General features: G+C 46.6%; 1 gene segment (V, D, J or C); it reads right to left on the bottom strand.

The window, feature by feature from the left end:
• Positions 1 to 1,401: 1,401 nt before the first annotated feature.
• On the bottom strand, positions 1,402 to 18,610 carry LOC115078395. The segment is given in 6 exon segments: positions 1,402 to 1,628; positions 2,060 to 2,164; positions 2,832 to 2,849; positions 3,752 to 4,090; positions 17,598 to 17,759; positions 18,487 to 18,610. Coding segments are annotated over 6 exon segments (759 nt in total).
• Between the last annotated feature and the right edge of the window lie 2,339 nt (positions 18,611 to 20,949).

The following is a 20,949-nucleotide window of genomic DNA, read 5'->3' as shown; positions in this document are numbered from 1 at the left end:
TTTTTGTGTGTGTGTGTGCGTGTCTCTGTGCTCTGTGATTCCTGTGTCTATGTATGTGTTTTTGTGTGTGTGTGTGCGTGTCTCTGTGCTCTGTGATTCCTGTCTCTCTATGTGTGTGTGCGTGTCTCTATGCTCTGTGATTCCTGTGTCTATGTATATATGTGTGTGTGTGTCTCTGTGCTCTGTGATTCCTGTGTGTGTGTGTCTCTGTGCTCTGTGATTCCTGTGTCTATGTGTGTGTGTGTGTGTCTCTATGCTCTGTGATTCCTGTGTCTATGTATATATGTGTGTGTGTGCCTCTGTGCTCTGTGATTCCTGTGTCTATGTATATATGTGTGTGTGTGTGTGTGTGTGTGTGTGCCTCTGTGCTCTGTGATTCCTGTCTCTATGTATATATGTTTGTGTGTGTGTGTGTGTCTCTGTGCTCTGTGATTCCTGTGTGTATGTGTGTGTGTGTGTGTGTCTCTATGCTCTGTGATTCCTGTGTCTATGTATATATGTGTGTGTGTGTGTGTGTGTGTGTGTGTCTCTGTGCTCTGTGATTCCTGTGACTATGTATATATGTGTGTGTGTGTGTGTGTCTCTATGGTCTGTGATTCCTGTGTGTATGTGTGTGTGTGTGCCTCTATACTCTGTGATTCCTGTGTGTGTGTGTGTGTGTGTCTCTGTGCTCTGTGATTCCTGTGTCTATGTGTGTGTGTGTGTGTCTCTATGCTCTGTGATTCCTGTGTCTATGTATATATGTGTGTGTGTGTGTGTGTGTGTGTCTCTGTGCTCTGTGATTCCTGTGACTATGTATATATGTGTGTGTGTGTGTGTGTCTCTATGGTCTGTGATTCCTGTGTCTATGTGTGTGTGTGTGTGCCTCTATACTCTGTGATTCCTGTGTGTGTGTGTGTGTGTGTCTCTGTGCTCTGTGATTCCTGTGTGTATGTGTGTGTGTGTGTGTGTGTCTCTGTGCTCTGTGATTCCTGTGACTATGTATATATGTGTGTGTGTGTGTGTGTCTCTATGGTCTGTGATTCCTGTGTCTATGTGTGTGTGTGTGTGCCTCTATACTCTGTGATTCCTGTGTGTGTGTGTGTGTGTGTGTCTCTGTGCTCTGTGATTCCTGTGTCTATGTGTGTGTGTGTGTGTGTGTGTGTGTGTGCATGCAGTCTCATATCTCTGCTCAGTGTGCAGGCCTCACCGCAGCGCTCTTGTTTTTTTCCGCTCGGTTCTGAGCCCAGGCAGGGTGACCCAGTGAGGGGGTGACCACATCCTGTGTCTCTCTCGCTCTGTGCTGGAGACCGTTAAAGTTTCCAGACGAGGCAGGAAGCTGAGCCCCCTCCCCCTGAGTCCCACACCCCACGAGGCGCAGTCACCTCAAAGCCACAGAATAAGGGGGCAGAAGAAACAGACTCAGGAAAAGGGATTTTTATTCAGCTGCCGTGACACACGTTACTCTCTGCCAGGCTCCCCAGTCCCTCGGCCGCTGATGAAGCTGCTTTGTGATTTCATAAGCCTGGGATAGAGCACATTGTGACATCACAAAGGCACAGCTGTGACATCATATCTCCCATAAAGCAACGGGCTCCCCGGAGTCTCCCCCTCCGGTCCCTTCGGATGACGCGCCTGTCAAAGGCAGCCTGGGGGGGGGGGAGGGGGGGGGGGCAGAGAAGAGGGCGAGGATCAGTCACAGCATTCCCAACCCCTCCCCTCAGAAACACCAGGACCCCCCACCTCACTCCTAGAAACACAGGGATTATCCCAACCCCAGCAATAAGAGGGGGCCCCTCCCCACCTCCAGCAGTAAGAGGGGGCCCCTTCCCAACCCCAGCAATACGAGGGGGCCCCTCCCCACCCCCAGCAATATGAGGGAGCCCCTCCCCACCTCCAGCAATAAGAGGGAGCCCCTTCCCATCCCCAGCAATACGAGGGGGCCCCTCCCCACCAACAGCAATAAGAGGGAACCCCTCCCCACCTCCAGCATTACGAGGGGGCCCCTTCCCACCCCCAGCAACACAGGGGCCCCTCCCCCTCAGTAAGAGAAGGCGTCTCCTGGCTCCCCCCGTCTCACCTTTGCTGTAGGCCAGTCCCGTGAGCAGGGCCCCGCACAGGAGACTCTTACCCACCAGCAGCAGGTAGAGGAACCTGCCTGTCATCCCGCTCTGCCGGTACGAATCTGGGGGGCAAAGAAAGGGCCAGAAAGGTCAAACTGCCAACGCCACTGCTCTTACTCCTCACTCCCCCTCTTATATTTGTACCTTTTGCTTTGTTTGTGGGCGGGTGGAACGCGGGGTAATTAAAAGTGAATCTCTCTCATTACAGCCGCTAATCATCTGCCACTACCCGTTAAATGAGTCACCCCACCCTGCTCCATGAGACATCCCCATCCTGCTCCATGAGACATCCCCACCCTGCTCCATGAGACATCCCCATCCCGCTCCATGAGACATCCCCACCCTGCTCCATGAGACATCCCCATCCCGCTCCATGAGACATCCCCATCCCGCTCCATGACTCACCCCAAACTATTCCATGAGACATCTCCATCCAGCTCCATGAGACATCCCCATCCCGCTCCATGAGACATCCCCATCCCGCTCCATGAGTCACCCTATCCCATTCCATGAGACATCCCCACCCTGCTCCATGAGTCACCCCATCCTGCTCCATGAGACATCACATCCTGCTCCATGAGACACTCCTGCACTCTCTTTTTGCTGCATGAGACACCCCTCTCCACGACATTCGCTGCTCCCCTTCCCACAAGCAGAGCCAGTTTCAGGCCAAGGGCCCATGTCCGACTGCTTTGCTCTTGGACCCCTTGGATGCTCTGCACTGCTCACCTCTAGTCAGCCCGCATCCTGCAGAAGGAAGGAGAGAAGGGGAGACGAGTTTAGGATCCTGATTTCCAGAACCTCCTGACTCATGAGTGACAGTCCAGCCAGAGAGAGGACCCATCACTGCCATCAGGGGCCCCCGCATAGGCTCCTGGGTCTTCAGGGGTCAAAGCACAGGCTTTGCCTTCTGGGATGCTCTACTGAGTCCCATCCTGTTCAATATCTTTCTGAGAGATACTGCAGCAGGATTAGGAAGAAAAGATGAGAATAAGATCTGCAGCAGATAACATGAGAAATGATGGGAAAGCCATGCATTTGGGATGCACCGTGGTGGGAGAGAAACTAATGTGCCCTGACCAAGAGAAACAGTGGGATAAGGGGGTGGCCAGAGCACAGGGGGGTGATAATCGCTCTTTAGAGGCTGTTGGTGGGGCTTCAATGAGAGTATTGTAGGCAGGTCTGAAGGCTGCAGAGGAGAGGAGGGGGCATAAGATAGAGGGACCCAGAACCTGGAATATATCAGTCATTCACAGGAAAGAGATGTAGAAGAAGAGGAATATATCAGTCATTCACAGGAAAGAGATGTAGAAGAAGAGGAGGTAATGATATGGGGTTCCCAAAGGTCAGACTCAGGAGTGGCACATGAGAAGGGCACTGGAGGCAGAAACAGTCACCTAACATAGAGGGGCCATCATTGCAAAGGGTGAGGGAACGGGAGAGGTCAGGGGGGGCCTGTGGCATGGCTGGGCAGAGAGGGATGGACTGACCAGCTCCCTGGAGCTCCCTCTCACCTTCTCGTCCCCTGGTCTCCTGGGTGAGGGTCGTCTCATTGCAAAGGGTGAGGGAACGGGAGAGGTCAGCGGGGGCCTGTGGCATGGCTGGGCAGAGAGGGATGGACTGACCAGCTCCCTGGAGCTCCCTCTCACCTTCTCGTCCCCTGGTCTCCTGGGTGAGGGTCGTCTCATTGGGGTGGAAGACGTGGACATTGCATTGGAAGGTGTTCCGAGGGTTGAGCCACTCTCCCAGCGAGAGCCGCAGGCGGCTGCTGATGGAGAACTTCCTGCTGACCTCGTCCCTGCTGGGATCCTCGTCCGTCCCCACCCCCTCTGTCCTGGCCACGCCGTTCACGCTCCACGTCACCTCCACATGCTCGGGGTAGAAGTCGGTGGCCAGGCACACCAGAGTGGCCTTCTTCTTCTCTCTCACCTCGTCCGGTGAGGGGTCAAAGAGCGCCACCTTCGGGCTGGAGACGTTCACCCCATCCTCTGGAAAGACAATATAATCGGGGTTATATCCATCTAATCATTCATCTATGTATTTGAAAGTCTTCTTTGCCGCTGAGTTCGGCTTACTAACCAGTTACCAGAATTAGATAAGTTTCCATTAATCTGCCTGTCCTCTCGCTCATGCAAGTACTTTCTCCCTATGTGAAGGTCTCTGTTGTACGCTTACTTCACTGACACATTCAGCATTTGCTGACCTTACTATGTTATTGGGTACAATGGAAAAAAGCTGTTAAATAAAGAGTTAAAATAAACCATTTACAACTTTTATAGAGAGAGAGAGAGACAGAGAATCCTGCTGGTATAAGAATATATGTAATAACTTACTTATAGCGCACGGGTCACATTCCTTACCTAGTGCTGTGACTCTCTCTCTATATAACACCCAGTAATTTAGTTATAGCACACGGGTCACATTCCTTACCTAGTGCTGTGACTCTCTCTATATATAACACCCAGTAATTTAGTTATAGCACACGGGTCACATTCCTTACCTAGTGCTGTGACTCTCTCTCTATATAACACCCAGTAATTTAGTTATAGGACACGGGTCACATTCCTTACCTAGTGCTGTGACTCTCTCTCTATATAACACCCAGTAATTTAGTTATAGCACACGGGTCACATTCCTTACCTAGTGCTGTGACTCTCTCTCTGTATAACACCCAGTAATTTAGTTATAGCACACGGGTCACATTCCTTACCTAGTGCTGTGACTCTCTCTCTCTATATAACACCCAGTAATTTAGTTATAGCACACAGGTCACATTCCTTACCTAGTGCTGTGACTCTCTCTCTCTATATAACACCCAGTAATTTAGTTATAGCACACGGGTCACATTCCTTACCTAGTGCTGTGACTCTCTCTCTATATAACACCCAGTAATTTAGTTATAGCACACGGGTCACATTCCTTACCTAGTGCTGTGACTCTCTCTCTCTATATAACACCCAGTAATTTAGTTATAGCACACGGGTCACATTCCTTACCTAGTGCTGTGACTCTCTCTATATATAACACCCAGTAATTTAGTTATAGCACACGGGTCACATTCCTTACCTAGTGCTGTGACTCTCTCTCTATATAACACCCAGTAATTTAGTTATAGCACACGGGTCACATTCCCTACCTAGTGCTGTGACTCTCACTCTATATAACACCCAGTAATTTAGTTATAGCACACGGGTCACATTCCTTACCTAGTACTGTGACTCTCTCTCTATATAACACCCAGTAATTTAGTTATAGCACACGGGTCACATTCCTTACCTAGTGCTGTGACTCTCTCTCTATATAACACCCAGTAATTTAGTTATAGCACACGGGTCACATTCCTTACCTAGTGCTGTGACTCTCTCTCTCTATAACACCCAGTAATTTAGTTATAGCACACGGGTCACATTCCTTACCTAGTGCTGTGACTCTCACTCTATATAACACCCAGTAATTTAGTTATAGCACACGGGTCACATTCCTTACCTAGTGCTGTGACTCTCTCTCTATATAACACCCAGTAATTTAGTTATAGCACACGGGTCACATTCCTTACCTAGTGCTGTGACTCTCTCTATATATAACACCCAGTAATTTAGTTATAAGACACGGGTCACATTCCTTACCTAGTGCTGTGACTCTCTCTCTATATAACACCCAGTAATTTAGTTATAGCACACGGGTCACATTCCTTACCTAGTGCTGTGACTCTCTCTCTATATAACACCCAGTAATTTAGTTATAGCACACGGGTCACATTCCTTACCTAGTGCTGTGACTCTCTCTATATATAACACCCAGTAATTTAGTTATAGCACACGGGTCACATTCCTTACCTAGTGCTGTGACTCTCTCTCTATATAACACCCAGTAATTTAGTTATAGCACACGGGTCACATTCCTTACCTAGTGCTGTGACTCTCACTCTATATAACACCCAGTAATTTAGTTATAGCACACGGGTCACATTCCTTACCTAGTGCTGTGACTCTCACTCTATATAACACCCAGTAATTTAGTTATAGCACACGGGTCACATTCCTTACCTAGTGCTGTGACTCTCTCTCTATATAACACCCAGTAATTTAGTTATAGCACACGGGTCACATTCCTTACCTAGTGCTGTGACTCTCTCTCTCTATAACACCCAGTAATTTAGTTATAGCACACGGGTCACATTCCTTACCTAGTGCTGTGACTCTCTCTCTCTGTATAACACCCAGTAATTTAGTTATAGCACACGGGTCACATTCCTTACCTAGTGCTGTGACTCTCTCTCTCTATATAACACCCAGTAATTTAGTTATAAGACACGGGTCACATTCCTTACCTAGTGCTGTGACTCTCTCTCTATATAACACCCAGTAATTTAGTTATAGGACACGGGTCACATTCCTTACCTAGTGCTGTGACTCTCTCTCTATATAACACCCAGTAATTTAGTTATAAGACACGGGTCACATTCCTTACCTAGTGCTGTGACTCTCTCTCTATATAACACCCAGTAATTTAGTTATAGCACACGGGTCACATTCCTTACCTAGTGCTGTGACTCTCTCTCTATATAACACCCAGTAATTTAGTTATAGCACACGGGTCACATTCCTTACCTAGTGCTGTGACTCTCTCTCTATATAACATCCAGTAATTTAGTTATAGCACACGGGTCACATTCCTTACCTAGTGCTGTGACTCTCTCTCTATATAACACCCAGTAATTTAGTTATAGCGCACGGGTCACATTCCCTACCTAGTGCTGTGACTCTCTCTCTCTATATAACACCCAGTAATTTAGTTATAAGACACGGGTCACATTCCTTACCTAGTGCTGTGACTCTCTCTCTATATAACACCCAGTAATTTAGTTATAGGACACGGGTCACATTCCTTACCTAGTGCTGTGACTCTCTCTCTCTATATAACACCCAGTAATTTAGTTATAGCACACGGGTCACATTCCTTACCTAGTGCTGTGACTCTCTCTATATATAACACCCAGTAATTTAGTTATAGCACACGGGTCACATTCCTTACCTAGTGCTGTGACTCTCTCTCTATATAACACCCAGTAATTTAGTTATAGCACACGGGTCACATTCCCTACCTAGTGCTGTGACTCTCACTCTATATAACACCCAGTAATTTAGTTATAGCACACGGGTCACATTCCTTACCTAGTACTGTGACTCTCTCTCTATATAACACCCAGTAATTTAGTTATAGCACACGGGTCACATTCCTTACCTAGTGCTGTGACTCTCTCTCTATATAACACCCAGTAATTTAGTTATAGCACACGGGTCACATTCCTTACCTAGTGCTGTGACTCTCTCTCTCTATAACACCCAGTAATTTAGTTATAGCACACGGGTCACATTCCTTACCTAGTGCTGTGACTCTCACTCTATATAACACCCAGTAATTTAGTTATAGCACACGGGTCACATTCCTTACCTAGTGCTGTGACTCTCTCTCTATATAACACCCAGTAATTTAGTTATAGCACACGGGTCACATTCCTTACCTAGTGCTGTGACTCTCTCTATATATAACACCCAGTAATTTAGTTATAAGACACGGGTCACATTCCTTACCTAGTGCTGTGACTCTCTCTCTATATAACACCCAGTAATTTAGTTATAGCACACGGGTCACATTCCTTACCTAGTGCTGTGACTCTCTCTCTATATAACACCCAGTAATTTAGTTATAGCACACGGGTCACATTCCTTACCTAGTGCTGTGACTCTCTCTATATATAACACCCAGTAATTTAGTTATAGCACACGGGTCACATTCCTTACCTAGTGCTGTGACTCTCTCTCTATATAACACCCAGTAATTTAGTTATAGCACACGGGTCACATTCCTTACCTAGTGCTGTGACTCTCACTCTATATAACACCCAGTAATTTAGTTATAGCACACGGGTCACATTCCTTACCTAGTGCTGTGACTCTCACTCTATATAACACCCAGTAATTTAGTTATAGCACACGGGTCACATTCCTTACCTAGTGCTGTGACTCTCTCTCTATATAACACCCAGTAATTTAGTTATAGCACACGGGTCACATTCCTTACCTAGTGCTGTGACTCTCTCTCTCTATAACACCCAGTAATTTAGTTATAGCACACGGGTCACATTCCTTACCTAGTGCTGTGACTCTCTCTCTCTGTATAACACCCAGTAATTTAGTTATAGCACACGGGTCACATTCCTTACCTAGTGCTGTGACTCTCTCTCTCTATATAACACCCAGTAATTTAGTTATAAGACACGGGTCACATTCCTTACCTAGTGCTGTGACTCTCTCTCTATATAACACCCAGTAATTTAGTTATAGGACACGGGTCACATTCCTTACCTAGTGCTGTGACTCTCTCTCTATATAACACCCAGTAATTTAGTTATAAGACACGGGTCACATTCCTTACCTAGTGCTGTGACTCTCTCTCTATATAACACCCAGTAATTTAGTTATAGCACACGGGTCACATTCCTTACCTAGTGCTGTGACTCTCTCTCTATATAACACCCAGTAATTTAGTTATAGCACACGGGTCACATTCCTTACCTAGTGCTGTGACTCTCTCTCTATATAACACCCAGTAATTTACTTATAGCGCACGGGTCACATTCCTTACCTAGTGCTGTGACTCTCTCTCTATATAACACCCAGTAATTTAGTTACAGCACACGGGTCACATTCCTTACCTAGTGCTGTGACTCTCTCTCTATATAACACCCAGTAATTTAGTTATAGCACACGGGTCACATTCCTTACCTAGTGCTGTGACTCTCCCTCTATATAGCACCCAGTAATTTAGTTATAAGACACGGGTCACATTCCTTACCTAGTGCTGTGACTCTCCCTCTATATAGCACCCAGTAATTTAGTTATAAGACACGGGTCACATTCCTTACCTAGTGCTGTGACTCTCTCTCTGTATAACACCCAGTAATTTAGTTATAGCACACGGGTCACATTCCTTACCTAGTGCTGTGACTCTCTCTCTATATAGCACCCAGTAATTTAGTTATAACACACGGGTCACATTCCTTACCTAGTGCTGTGACTCTCCCTCTATATAACACCCAGTAATTTAGTTATAGCACACGGGTCACATTCCCTACCTAGTGCTGTGACTCTCTCTCTCTATATAACACCCAGTAATTTAGTTATAACACACGGGTCACATTCCTTACCTAGTGCTGTGACTCTCTCTCTATATAACACCCAGTAATTTAGTTATAGCACACGGGTCACATTCCTTACCTAGTGCTGTGACTCTCTCTCTATATAACACCCAGTAATTTAGTTATAGAGCACGGGTCACATTCCTTACCTAGTGTTGTGACTCTCTCTCTGTATAACACCCAGTAATTTAGTTATAGCACACGGGTCACATTCCTTACCTAGTGCTGTGACTCTCTCTCTATATAACACCCAGTAATTTAGTTATAGAGCACGGGTCACATTCCTTACCTAGTGTTGTGACTCTCTCTCTATATAACACCCAGTAATTTAGTTATAGCACACGGGTCACATTCCTTACCTAGTGCTGTGACTCTCTCTCTATATAACACCCAGTAATTTAGTTATAGAGCACGGGTCACATTCCTTACCTAGTGCTGTGACTCTCTCTATATATTACACCCAGTAATTTAGTTATAAGACACGGGTCACATTCCTTACCTAGTGCTGTGACTCTCTCTCTATATAACACCCAGTAATTTAGTTATAAGACACGGGTCACATTCCTTACCTAGTGCTGTGACTCTCTCTCTATATAACACCCAGTAATTTAGTTATAGGACACGGGTCACATTCCTTACCTAGTGCTGTGACTCTCTCTCTATATAACACCCAGTAATTTAGTTATAGGACAAGGGTCACATTCCTTACCTAGTGCTGTGACTCTCTCTCTATATAACACCCAGTAATTTAGTTACAGCACACGGGTCACATTCCTTACCTAGTGCTGTGACTCTCTCTCTATATAACACCCAGTAATTTAGTTATAGCACACGGGTCACATTCCTTACCTAGTGCTGTGACTCTCTCTATATATTACACCCAGTAATTTAGTTATAAGACACGGGTCACATTCCTTACCTAGTGCTGTGACTCTCTCTCTATATAACACCCAGTAATTTAGTTATAAGACACGGGTCACATTCCTTACCTAGTGCTGTGACTCTCTCTCTATATAACACCCAGTAATTTAGTTATAGGACACGGGTCACATTCCTTACCTAGTGCTGTGACTCTCTCTCTGTATAACACCCAGTAATTTAGTTATAGCACACGGGTCACATTCCTTACCTAGTGCTGTGACTCTCTCTCTATATAACACCCAGTAATTTAGTTATAGCGCACGGGTCACATTCCTTACCTAGTGCTGTGACTCTCTCTCTATATATAACACCCAGTAATTTAGTTATAGCACACGGGTCACATTCCTTACCTAGTACTGTGACTCTCTCTCTATATAACACCCAGTAATTTAGTTATAGCACACGGGTCACATTCCTTACCTAGTGCTGTGACTCTCTCTCTCTATAACACCCAGTAATTTAGTTATAGCACACGGGTCACATTCCTTACCTAGTGCTGTGACTCTCTCTCTATATAGCACCCAGTAATTTAGTTATAGCACACGGGTCACATTCCTTACCTAGTGCTGTGACTCTCTCTCTATATAACACCCAGTAATTTAGTTATAGCACACGGGTCACATTCCTTACCTAGTACTGTGACTCTCTCTCTATATAACACCCAGTAATTTAGTTATAGCACACGGGTCACATTCCTTACCTAGTGCTGTGACTCTCTCTCTCTATAACACCCAGTAATTTAGTTATAGCACACGGGTCACATTCCTTACCTAGTGCTGTGACTCTCTCTCTATATAGCACCCAGTAATTTAGTTATAGCACACGGGTCACATTCCTTACCTAGTGCTGTGACTCTCTCTCTATATAGCACCCAGTAATTTAGTTATAGCACACGGGTCACATTCCTTACCTAGTGCTGTGACTCACTCTCTATATAACACCCAGTAATTTAGTTATAGCACACGGGTCACATTCCTTACCTAGTGCTGTGACTCTCTCTCTATATAACACCCAGTAATTTAGTTATAGCACACGGGTCACATTCCTTACCTAGTGCTGTGACTCTCTCTCTATATATAACACCCAGTAATTTAGTTATAGCACACGGGTCACATTCCTTACCTAGTGCTGTGACTCTCTCTGTATAACACCCAGTAATTTAGTTATAGCACACGGGTCACATTCCTTACCTAGTGCTGTGACTCTCTCTCTATATAACACCCAGTAATTTAGTTATAAGACACGGGTCACATTCCTTACCTAGTGCTGTGACTCTCTCTCTATATAACACCCAGTAATTTAGTTATAAGACACGGGTCACATTCCTTACCTAGTGCTGTGACTCTCTCTCTATATAACACCCAGTAATTTAGTTATAAGACACGGGTCACATTCCTTACCTAGTGCTGTGACTCTCTCTCTATATAACACCCAGTAATTTAGTTATAGCACACGGGTCACATTCCTTACCTAGTGCTGTGACACTCCCTCTATATAACACCCAGTAATTTAGTTATAGCACACGGGTCACATTCCTTACCTAGTGCTGTGACTCTCTCTCTATATAACACCCAGTAATTTAGTTATAGGACACGGGTCACATTCCTTACCTAGTGCTGTGACTCTCTCTCTATATAACACCCAGTAATTTAGTTATAGCACACGGGTCACATTCCTTACCTAGTGCTGTGACTCTCTCTCTATATAACACCCAGTAATTTAGTTATAGGACACGGGTCACATTCCTTACCTAGTGCTGTGACTCTCTCTCTATATAACACCCAGTAATTTAGTTATAGCACACGGGTCACATTCCTTACCTAGTGCTGTGACTCTCTCTCTATATAACACCCAGTAATTTAGTTATAAGACACGGGTCACATTCCTTACCTAGTGCTGTGACTCTCTCTCTATATAACACCCAGTAATTTAGTTATAAGACACGGGTCACATTCCTTACCTAGTGCTGTGACTCTCTCTCTATATAACACCCAGTAATTTAGTTATAGCTCACGGGTCACATTCCTTACCTAGTGCTGTGACTCTCACTCTATATAACACCCAGTAATTTAGTTATAAGACACGGGTCACATTCCGTACCTAGTGCTGTGACTCTCTCTCTATATAACACCCAGTAATTTAGTTATAAGACACGGGTCACATTCCTTACCTAGTGCTGTGACTCTCTCTCTATATAACACCCAGTAATTTAGTTATAGGACACGGGTCACATTCCTTACCTAGTGCTGTGACTCTCACTCTATATAACACCCAGTAATTTACTTATAGCACACGGGTCACATTCCTTACCTAGTGTTGTGACTCTCTCTCTATATAACACCCAGTAATTTAGTTATAGCACACGGGTCACATTCCTTACCTAGTACTGTGACTCTCTCTCTATATAACACCCAGTAATTTAGTTATAGCACACGGGTCACATTCCTTACCTAGTGCTGTGACTCTCTCTCTATATAACACCCAGTAATTTAGTTATAGCACACGGGTCACATTCCTTACCTAGTGCTGTGACTCTCTCACTCTATATAACACCCAGTAATTTAGTTATAGCACACGGGTCACATTCCTTACCTAGTGCTGTGACTCTCTCTCTCTATATAACACCCAGTAATTTAGTTATAGCACACGGGTCACATTCCTTACCTAGTGCTGTGACTCTCTCTCTCTATAACACCCAGTAATTTAGTTATAGCACACGGGTCACATTCCTTACCTAGTGCTGTGACTCTCTCTCTATATAACACCCAGTAATTTAGTTATAGCACACGGGTCACATTCCTTACCTAGTGCTGTGACTCTCTCTCTCTATAACACCCAGTAATTTAGTTATAGCACACGGGTCACATTCCTTACCTAGTGCTGTGACTCTCTCTCTATATAACACCCAGTAATTTAGTTATAGCACACGGGTCACATTCCTTACCTAGTGCTGTGACTCTCTCTCTATATAACACCCAGTAATTTAGTTATAAGACACGGGTCACATTCCTTACCTAGTGCTGTGACTCTCTCTCTATATATAACACCCAGTAATTTAGTTATAGCACACGGGTCACATTCCTTACCTAGTGCTGTGACTCTCTCTATATATATAACACCCAGTAATTTAGTTATAGCGCACGGGTCACATTCCTTACCTAGTGCTGTGACTCTCTCTCTATATATAACACCCAGTAATTTAGTTATAGCACACGGGTCACATTCCTTACCTAGTGCTGTGACTCTCTCTCTATATATAACACCCAGTAATTTAGTTATAGCGCACGGGTCACATTCCTTACCTAGTGCTGTGACTCTCTCTCTATATATAACACCCAGTAATTTAGTTATAGCACACGGGTCACATTCCTTACCTAGTGCTGTGACTCTCTCTCTATATAGCACCCAGTAATTTAGTTATAGCACACGGGTCACATTCCTTACCTAGTGCTGTGACTCTCTCTCTATATAGCACCCAGTAATTTAGTTATAGAGCACGGGTCACATTCCTTACCTAGTGTTGTGACTCTCTCTCTATATAGCACCCAGTAATTTAGTTATAGCACACGGGTCACATTCCTTACCTAGTGCTGTGACTCTCTCACTCTATATAACACCCAGTAATTTAGTTATAGCACACGGGTCACATTCCTTACCTAGTGCTGTGACTCTCTCTCTATATAGCACCCAGTAATTTAGTTATAGCACACGGGTCACATTCCTTACCTAGTGCTGTGACTCTCTCTCTATATAACACCCAGTAATTTAGTTATAGCACACGGGTCACATTCCTTACCTAGTACTGTGACTCTCTCTCTATATAACACCCAGTAATTTAGTTATAGCACACGGGTCACATTCCTTACCTAGTACTGTGACTCTCTCTCTGTATAACACCCAGTAATTTAGTTATAGCACACGGGTCACATTCCTTACCTAGTGCTGTGACTCTCTCTCTATATACCACCCAGTAATTTAGTTATAGCACACGGGTCACATTCCTTACCTAGTGCTGTGACACTCCCTCTATATAACACCCAGTAATTTAGTTATAGCACACGGGTCACATTCCTTACCTAGTGCTGTGACTCTCTCTCTATATAACACCCAGTAATTTAGTTATAGCACACGGGTCACATTCCTTACCTAGTGCTGTGACTCTCTCTCTATATAACACCCAGTAATTTAGTTATAGCACACGGGTCACATTCCTTACCTAGTGCTGTGACTCTCTCTCTATATAACACCCAGTAATTTAGTTATAGCACACGGGTCACATTCCTTACCTAGTGCTGTGACTCTCTCTATATGTAACACCCAGTAATTTAGTTATAGCGCACGGGTCACATTCCTTACCTAGTGCTGTGACTCTCTCTCTATATAACACCCATTAATTTAGTTATAGAGCACAGGTCACATTCCTTACCTAGTGCTGTGACTCTCTCTCTATATAACACCCAGTAATTTAGTTATAGCACACGGGTCACATTCCTTACCTAGTGCTGTGACTCTCCCTCTATATAACACCCAGTAATTTAGTTATAGCACACGGGTCACATTCCTTACCTAGTGCTGTGGCTCTCTCTCTATATAACACCCAGTAATTTAGTTATAGCACACGGGTCACATTCCTTACCTAGTGCTGTGACTCTCTCTCTGTATAACACCCAGTAATTTAGTTATAGCACAGGGGTCACATTCCTTACCTAGTGCTGTGACTCTCTCTCTATATAACACCCAGTAATTTAGTTATAGCACACGGGTCACATTCCTTACCTAGTGCTGTGACTCTCTCTCTATATAACACCCAGTAATTTAGTTATAGCACACGGGTCACATTCCTTACCTAGTGTTGTGACTCTCTCTCTATATAACACCCAGTAATTTAGTTATAGCACACGGGTCACATTCCTTACCTAGTGCTGTGACTCTCTCTCTCTATAACACCCAGTAATTTAGTTATAGCACACGAGTCACATTCCTTACCTAGTACTGTGACTCTCTCTCTATATAGCACCCAGTAATTTAGTTATAGCACACGGGTCACATTCCTTACCTAGTGCTGTGACACTCTCTATATAACACCCAGTAATTTAGTTATAGGACACGGGTCACATTCCTTACCTAGTGCTGTGACTCTCTCTCTGTATAACACCCAGTAATTTAGTTATAGCACACGGGTCACATTCCTTACCTAGTGCTGTGACTCTCTCTCTCTATAACACCCAGTAATTTAGTTATAGCACACGGGTCACATTCCTTACCTAGTGCTGTGACTCTCTCTCTCTATAACACCCAGTAATTTAGTTATAGCACACGGGTCACATTCCTTACCTAGTGCTGTGACTCTCTCTCTGTATAACACCCAGTAATTTAGTTATAGCACACGGGGTTATGCTCTCTGTAGCACCCCCAGTTCCTGATAAATTGACGGTGCTTTTTCTTACCGAGGACTGTGAGTTTGGTTCCATTTCCGAATCGCTGCTCATACCCAGAACACAGAGACTCAGAGCCGTATCAAAAGCCCCTGTGTGCCTGCAGGGTCGTGTGTCCCCCCCCCCCCCCCCCTCAGTCCTCAGTTTAGAGCTGAGGCTGAGTACTGAAGGTGAGGGATATGTACTTTCTCTTGTCTGGGGCTGGATGGACCTCCTGCTACTTATTCTCCTCTGTCCTGCTCTCCACTTAGTCGTATTTTATTCATTCCTTATATCCTTTCCCCATCTTTTTCTTCTTCTCCCTTTCAAGCTCATTTCCTTCTCTGCTTTTGGTCTTGCTTTCCTCTTTTTTTTCCCAAGAGAGAAAGTGATAGAGACAGAGATCAGAGAGGGGCTGCAGCCAGAGCTGCAAACCTTGTGGGATTCTGCTGCTCGGCCCAGTCTCGTGATCTGAGCAGCACCAGAACCCGGGTCTCCTCTTTGCACGCTGCTGCTTTATCTGCTTTTACCTTCTATTATTATTATAACAATCATTATTCAATTTTCACCCTTCGATGCATGACTTTGGCACTTCTTGGTCCTGGCCAAGAACGGTTGCTGAGTTTGAGTGTGAGAGACAGACAGATGGAGAGAGAGAGAGAGAGAGAGAGAGAGAGAAATGCTGAAAGATGAGGAGAGGCAGAGGAAGAGACAGAAATGGAGAGATGGATGCAGGTGGACAAAGACAGAGAGAGACCAGGCTTGAGAATAAGAGTGTCCTGCGGGTAGGATCTCAGGAAAGAGAAGCTGTCAAGGAATTTCCCACCCCCTTAGGAGAATCTCTCACATTCACTCCGGATTCTCCTTCCTTTTCTGCACTCTTTCAGCATCCTAATGACTTTCCTTCCCTCACCTAAGACCATCAGCTTTGTTCCTGCTCCAAAAAACCTGGGCCGTACAGAGGCAGAGTAACCCCCCCCACCCCCCACCCCCGTCACTCCCTCCTGCGCCCAGGAAAGTGACTGGATCATTCCTTCTCCTTACCCAAGACTGTTAGTCTGGTGCCGTCTCCGAAGTGAGCCTGTGCAAGGTTCACAGCGCCGCCCGCACCATACCAAAACCCAGCGGGGTCAGGGGCTTAGAGGGGGCACCGCGGGGGGGGAGTCTGCTTCATGGCTCAGGAGACAAAAGCCCCTTCAGCCCAGGAAACCCCAAAGGACATCAGGGGCAGCGACCCAGTGACTGTCACCCCAGAAAGTGCTTGCAGGGCCTTTAAGGTAGCATGAAGAGCGTCACTGGCCTGCGGGTCAGATTTACCAAGCTTTACCCCTAGAGACACAGCATGGGGAACGAGCCTTAGTAAATCCAAGCCGTGCATCGTAAACACAGCACTGGCGGGAAATATTGCACCTTCTCAAGTGAGGGCTGGAGAAATTTCTGGTGAAGCCCTGAGGAGTGGAATTTGCATTAAGAGCTTATTGGAAGTGGGATGGGAGTATAATGTCAAGACCCGCTGATAGAGAGCCCCAGAGGGGCGTAAGGAGAGGCATTTTCTTACCCAGGACGATCAGTTTGGTGCCTTTGCCGAAGTGAGCTTCAGAGTATGAGCACAGCACCACAAAGCTGACAGTAAATGTCTCCTCGGGGAGAGGCTGACAGCGGGCAGGAGAATGGGGTCTCTGCCCGGACTGGGCACAAAAAAATGCATTACCGGGAACAAATATAACACACACGCCTGAAAGGGGGCTCACTGGCCCACCAGCATCACACTAACATGGTGCAAAAGCAGAGTCTTCTGCCATTCCTGTCAGGGTTTCTGAGGCAGCGCTAGGAAACGGGAGCATGCATGCTGTGCATCCCATAAATTGGGCAGCAGGGAGATTCTCTCCCATCTACCCCCTCCTCCCACTTTTACCCCTCATGAGACTCTGCAGGCAGAGGGAGGAAAACAGTGCTTACCTAGGACAGTGAGCCTGGTCCCATTCCCGAAGTGATACTGCGTATTCACAGTGTCACAGGATTGTACAAAGTGCAAGCAGCGCCCCAGGAGTTCTCCGAGGAGGATCACCAGCAGGATCTGGGTTATCGGGCCTGAGCCAATTCCGGTTTCATCTTCATTGCCTCATTGAGACCTGCAGCTCCTGCATTTTCCAAGTTTTGCCTGGAAAAACTGGAGATAAAATCTTTTTCCCTCTTCTGTTCTTTTCTGTTGCATGGATTGACCCTTCCTGGTCTGAACAATCCTGTGGTCCTTATACCATAAAACATAATATCCGTACCCAGAGCTGTGATATTCTAGAGCCTGACTGTAAGCTCCCCAGAGCAGGGACTGTCTCGTATGCATATTTGTACAGTGCTATGTACATCTGGTAGCACTTGCAGCCTGGCAGAGGGGAAGGATTTTGTAAAGGGACTCCCTTGAAATGTATCATCGTGGCCCCCCTGTCCCCACAGCATTACAGACTCCTACAAGAAGCCCAGTGCCTCCCATCCATCTCTGATCTCTTGCTGGAGCTGTGGCTCGGAGGAGCAGCAGGTGCTTGAGTGGAGGGGTAGGAGCTGCCAGGGGAGTAGAGGTGGGGGAAGCTGGTATGTCAGCTCCTGTTCGGTGCTGAGCCCTTCCCCGGCGCTTCGTAAAGCTTAAATGTTCTGCAAGATGTTGGTCCTTGGAGCAGTGTCCCTGCCCATAAGGGCTTACAGAGCACATGTGACAGAGTTGCCCTCAACAAAGACGTTTTGAACTTATCTTATTGAAACTGCTTTTAAATGCTAACCTATAAAGGTTACACTTTCCATACACTTTCCATAGACTTGCTTGTCATGTATATCCCTTCCCCGTGGAGCTTACAATCTAAGCTCCACGGGGAAGGGACTGTCTCTTCAGTGTGGCTGTGCAGCACTCTGTGTGTCTGGTAGTGCTTTGCCAAGGAGAAACAGTAGCAGAGGTAGACTTTCTGTAGTGAGATGTCCATGCTCGTTGCCTTGTGGTACTCCCATGTGAGATGAACACTGAGGACCAGGGGTGCTCTGGAAGGAGAGTGTCCCCAGCTCCAGGACTGGACCTGAAGCCTCCCTGCAGGAGCACAGAAATGTCAGTGCTTCACTCTAAGAGGACATCCCCTTTATACTGAAACAAAGTGTGTGACCTTCTCCCCCCCAGACCCCACCCCCATCAGCAACTAAGATACAGGACCCGAAGGAGAACCCATGTGACTGGTGACAGCTGGTGCTGAGATGCAAGACCTGAAGGAGAACCCATGTGACTGGTGACAGCTGGTCCTGAGATGCAAGACCTGAAGGAGAACCCATGTGACTGGTGACAGCTGGTCCTGAGATGCAAGACCTGAAGGAGAACCCATGTCACTGGTGACAGCTAGTCCTGAGATGCAAGACCTGAAGGAGAACCCATGTCACTGGTGACAGCTAGTCCTGAGATGCAAGACCTGAAGGAGAACCCATGTCACTGGTGACAGCTAGTCCTGAGATGCAAGACCTGAAGGAGAACCCATGTCACTGGTGACAGCTGGTCTCTAGATGACTTCCTGAGGTCCCTCCCAGCCCCATCTTTTTCCGACTCTAGATGACTTCCAGAGGTCCCTTCCAGCCTCATCTTTGTCTCTAGATGACCTCACCAGGCCCCTCCCAGCCCCATCTTTCTCTGACTCTAGATGACTTCCAGAGGTCCCTTCCAGCCCCATCTTTCTCTGACTCTAGATGACCTCCCGAGGTCCCTTCCAGCCCCATCTTTTTCTGACTCTAGATGACTTCCAGAGGTCCCTTCCAGCCCCATCTTTCTCTGACTCTAGATGACCTCCCCACGTCCCTCCCAGCCCCATCTTTCTCTGACTCTAGATGACTTCCAGAGGTCCCTTCCAGCCCCATCTTTGTCTCTAGATGACCTCACCAGGCCCCTCCCAGCCCCATCTTTCTCTGACTCTAGATGACTTCCAGAGGTCCCTCCCAGCCCCATCTTTCTCTGACTCTAGATGAGCTCCCCAGGACCCTCCCAGCCCCATCTTTCTCTGACTCTAGATGAGCTCCCCAGGATCCTCCTAGCCCCGTCTTTCTCTGACTCTAGATGACCTCCCCATGTCCCTCCCAACCCCTTCTTTCTCTGACTCTAGATGACCTCCCGCGGTCCCTCCCAGCCCCATCTTTCTCTGACTCTGGATGACCTCCCGAGGTCCCTTCCAGCCCCATCTTTCTCTGACTCTGGATGACCTCCCGAGGTCCCTTCCATCCCCATCTTTCTCTGGCTCTAGGTGACCTCCCGAGGTCCCTTCCATCCCCATCTTTCTCTGGCTCTAGGTGACCTCCCCAGGTCCCTTCCATCCCCATCTTTCTCTGACTCTAGGTGACCTCCCCAGGTCCCTCCCAGCCCCATCTTTCTCTGACTCTAGATGACCTCCCCAGGTCCCTTCCAGCCCCATCTTTCTCTGACTCTAGATGACCTCCTGAGGTCCCTTCCAGCCCCATCTTTTTCTGACTCTAGATGACTTCCAGAGGTCCCTTCCAGCCCCATCTTTCTCTGACTCTAGATGACCTCCTGAGGTCCCTTCCAGCCCCATCTTTCTCTGACTCTAGATGACCTCCTGAGGTCCCTTCCAGCCCCATCTTTCTCTGACTCTAGATGACCTCCCCAGGTCCCTTCCAGCCCCTTCTTTCTCTGACTCTAGATGACCCCCCTGAGATCCCTCCTTAGGTCTCTGATTTTATAAGAATTTCATATCCATATATTGAGTGTTTTGTAAGGGATCTTGCAGGTTGGCGCTGTGATCCCCGATCAGATGAGCCCCTGCATTTCATGTAACAGTTTATAAACCTTCTTTACTGACATTGTCACAAGGAAGGGAACACAACAGACAAAACGAACAAGCAAAGAAGCGAAAATTAAAATAATGAAAGGTGTTCGGCTTAAAGCAATTCCACAACCTGAAAGCCAGGAATGGCTCAAACTCTGGCAGGGCACTAAAACGTCAGGTCCTCAGAGCAGGAGGAAGCTGGGTCCCGAGATGCAAAAGCCTGGCAGGGAATTCTAGCACAAGAAAAGGCTCATGAACCAACCCGGTTCCCTTAAATGAAGTCAGTGTAGGTGGAAGTGAGCTCTGGCAGACGGGAAGCCCGTGAGCTCCCTCAGCCCTGAGGCAGTGCTGCCACCTGCTGGCCCATGTGTGCCAGCTCTGCCTTACCCGGGCCGCAAAAGTAATTTCTCAGGTCCTGAATCCCCCCTTTCCTTCACCTGGGTTCAGGTCATTGCCAGGGCACAGAAGTGATTAGGAAACCTCGGCGGTGAATGCCATCGGCTGGGGGG

Source organism: Rhinatrema bivittatum, chromosome 16, assembly GCF_901001135.1.
Source record: "Rhinatrema bivittatum chromosome 16, aRhiBiv1.1, whole genome shotgun sequence".
NCBI classification, from domain to species: Eukaryota; Metazoa; Chordata; class Amphibia; order Gymnophiona; family Rhinatrematidae; genus Rhinatrema; species Rhinatrema bivittatum.
This window is presented reverse-complemented; position numbering and strand designations above follow the sequence as displayed.